The sequence below is a fragment of the Limulus polyphemus genome, unplaced genomic scaffold (genome assembly GCF_000517525.1).
Source record: "Limulus polyphemus unplaced genomic scaffold, Limulus_polyphemus-2.1.2 Scaffold94, whole genome shotgun sequence".
NCBI lineage: Eukaryota > Metazoa > Arthropoda > Merostomata > Xiphosura > Limulidae > Limulus > Limulus polyphemus.
This window is the reverse complement of record NW_013665704.1, coordinates 522,008-525,281: the sequence shown is the minus strand read 5'-3', so window position 1 is coordinate 525,281 and position 3,274 is coordinate 522,008. Positions and strand designations below refer to the sequence as shown.

General features: G+C 34.1%; 1 protein-coding gene across 1 annotated transcript in view; it reads right to left on the bottom strand.

Moving 5' to 3' along the window:
• Window positions 1–3,274, bottom strand: part of LOC106469073 (BCL-6 corepressor-like) — a 16,355-nt gene that overhangs the window by 5,450 nt on the left and 7,631 nt on the right. The window contains exon 5 of the mRNA XM_022398293.1: window positions 947–1,097. Coding sequence (XP_022254001.1) covers window positions 947–1,097 — 151 coding nt within the window. The remainder of the gene's footprint in view (window positions 1–946; window positions 1,098–3,274) is intronic.

Genomic DNA, 3,274 nt, shown 5'->3' with positions numbered 1-3,274 from the left:
TTGTTTCCCACTTTTAATATTGTTACGACAGCGAAAGTCACGTGACGCTGGTAACACGTAATGAGTATCTAGAAGGATCGGGGAACATCACGAATAATCCAGTATCTGCTTGCCGCCCTCTATTCCTGTATATAAGCACGCCAGATAAAGCGACACAATTCATCGGAATTGGAATAGCAGACAGAGAGATTGAAGATATAGACAGATAATCGGGTCAAGCCGTAAGTAAAGTGTGTAAATCATTGTGAATTATAGCGTGTGTTTATGTTAAAGTGACTGTGGAAATTAAGTGTATTGCAAAGTTGTACTGAGAAAGAATAAACTAGTTTTATTTAAGAAAGAACTTGTATCGCTGAAGTTTCTTGGAAAGAATTTCTACGAAAAATTAAACGAGTAGAGACGTAACAATATACAAAAAATCAGAATAATCTTTTAACTTGATTAGCATTACAGAGCGGGGGAGGGGGAACCTAAACTGATCTGCAGAGGGCCACTCGTGCGGCCCTCAAGGGTTGCTAAACACACGTTACTACATATAAGCCAAACGTGTGTGTGTGTGTGTTTATCATGCTTTTATTACTAAAAATGCCAAAGTAAATAGACATTTTTTTGTATTTATCATACAAACAAATTCGGAAGCAAAAAATGATTTTAGATTGACGTACGTACTACTACTGTAACTATGATAATTTTATCTCAATTTAATAATCCAAGCCTGAAAAAAATCGTATAATTTCAATATAAAAGTTATTTTAACTACGCTACTAAAGTTTGGTGGCTTAAGAAATTGAAAATCATATTATGATTAACTGTTAAAGGTCGCCAGAGACTTCCTCAGTTAAGAGCATGCGCAATTTGTGTCCTCTGCTGACCCCGATATAATATATACAGCGAAGATAAACAAAATTTAACAAACAAATCACGTGCCCTGCGTGAGCACACTTACACCTTATTGTCGTTGCAAGGCAACTGAAGGCGGAAAGTTGGGAGATGGGGTGTGTCGCTAACCTCGAACAGGAAGTCGTCCTTGTCTTTATCCTCGTTCTCAGACTCTAACGGAAGACCTTCCCAGATATCATAGCCAACTTCTTCCAAATCTGTAGGGAGGGAAAACACTGTTTAATACTACGTAAAGTAGCTCCGATTTCTACAAATAGCACATGCCAAGGTTATATTTCTTTCGATGTAAATAAACCAACGGTCGAGAGACTGTTATTTACAGATAAAATGCAACATTTTATTTTTGTGAAAGAAAAACCTGTAAATCTGTTTTGTACAAATTCTGATCATTATTAAGTTGATGAGTAATCCAGCTTAATCAATCATTATTACTTGATAACTAGTAATTATAAAAGAACACTAGCACAGTAAAGAAAATCCCATAACTTCTTGCACAGAAATCCCGTTATTCCTAACCTTCAGTAAGCGTGCGAATGTTACTTAACGCTTAGTTGTGGAGATAACATATCACAAAACCGGTTCCGCCGACCAGTTGAAAATTAAGTACCGTTTTGATAATAATCACCTGTAAATAAAATCACTTTGAAGTACACTGTATTATTTCCCATTTCGTGCTATATAGAAATTTTACATCTGAGATTAAAATCCTATGTATCTGAAAAGTGGACGAAATATTCAACCGAGCAACATAAATGATAGCATATGTTTTAAATAAGTCGTACCTTAAAAATGGGGGGGGGGGGACAGGTGTACTCTTGTTTGTTTCGTCCCCAAAGGGTATGAAGTTCAAATACATATATATATATTATGTGACAAAAAAAGTACAAGAACACGATGTACCAAGACATTGCTAACTCACAAGGTACAAGTCAAACCATGAAAACATAAATAAATAAACGAGGTTAAAGATGAGTGGTCAGAGCAGAGTTCCAAATTATTAATTAGAGCAAGCTATGTGTTTAGATCAAAACTAAACACTAACCTGTTCAACAGTAGAGATAATTAAATACACTTCTCTTATGTTTCTAGTTTGTTTATAATTATGCACAAAGCTACACAAGGGCTATCTGTGCTCTGCCCACCACGGGTATCGAAACCCAGTTTCTAGTGTTGTAAGTCCGCAAACATACCAATGTGCCACTGGGGGGGGGGGGGCTGTTTCTAGTTATAAAAAACTAGAATACGTTGTTTCTTCAGTACGGTACTCTCGTTGTTAACGATATTTTCGGCTGTAATCCCAAAAGTATCTACCAAGATTCAATCAGCTAAGGAGGTTTATATTAGTCCTAAGTATATTAAGCTAACAATGTAAAACAATCTGTATAATAAAAATATATTTTTTACAACAGAAAATAACGACATTTGGTGCATTAAATAGCAGAAACAGTTCTGTTAATGAATGAAACAACAAATAAATAATACAGTATTATAACTTACTTATGGAACACAGAAATACTACCTGTGAGCTTGAACTAACTTCATAGAAGCACATTTCTTTGAAAAACGTACCATAGTATAACATGCCAGATTTTTCTCCAATCCTCCCTAACACGTTTTTTGATTAAAGAAACTCATTAAGCCACTCCTACTGTTTAATATTACAGTGATAAATTTATGACGACACATTATTTTTAAACTGCGTCTAGTCAGTAGTAGTAACGTTCACCATAGTACAACCAAAAACTAATTTTTATGAAGATACGAAATAATAAAATAAAAATAATGCCAGAACTGTCTGTGAAAATAAAACAAAATTAAACCGATAGCGTATGGTAGTCATGGAAACGGGCCAATGGAATTAATCATAAAACATGTATTGCTAAAACTTCATAAGTATGGAAATAATATATTCATATCCAAGTACTTTGCTATTTTCATACAGCTAAGAAACCCTTAATTCCAAAAACATACAAATTATAAGGCAGTTGCCTGCTGAGAATTAAATAAAACACCCCTTGGAAATGTGATGTAGATAACCCTACAATTTCTGAGTTTTTCGCATTTTCTCCGAGTTGAACTAATTAAATTTCTCTTATGTTGACGAAAAAGGTCATATTTTAAAAAGATACCGTTATAACGCGCACACATACTTGAATTTATGAAACAACAACTTTCTTTGAATAAATTATAAAACAAAACACAGGAGGTCGATGTAAGACAAAAAAGTTAAACTGAAATACAAATTAATTTGTACCTTGAAAAACTGAGTTACACTAATACAGTATACGTCATTATTTTTTTCACGTACATTTGGACACAGTTTAATCGACTGACAAGTACTGTCATTTTAAAAGCTTCGAAGTAAAATACTGTT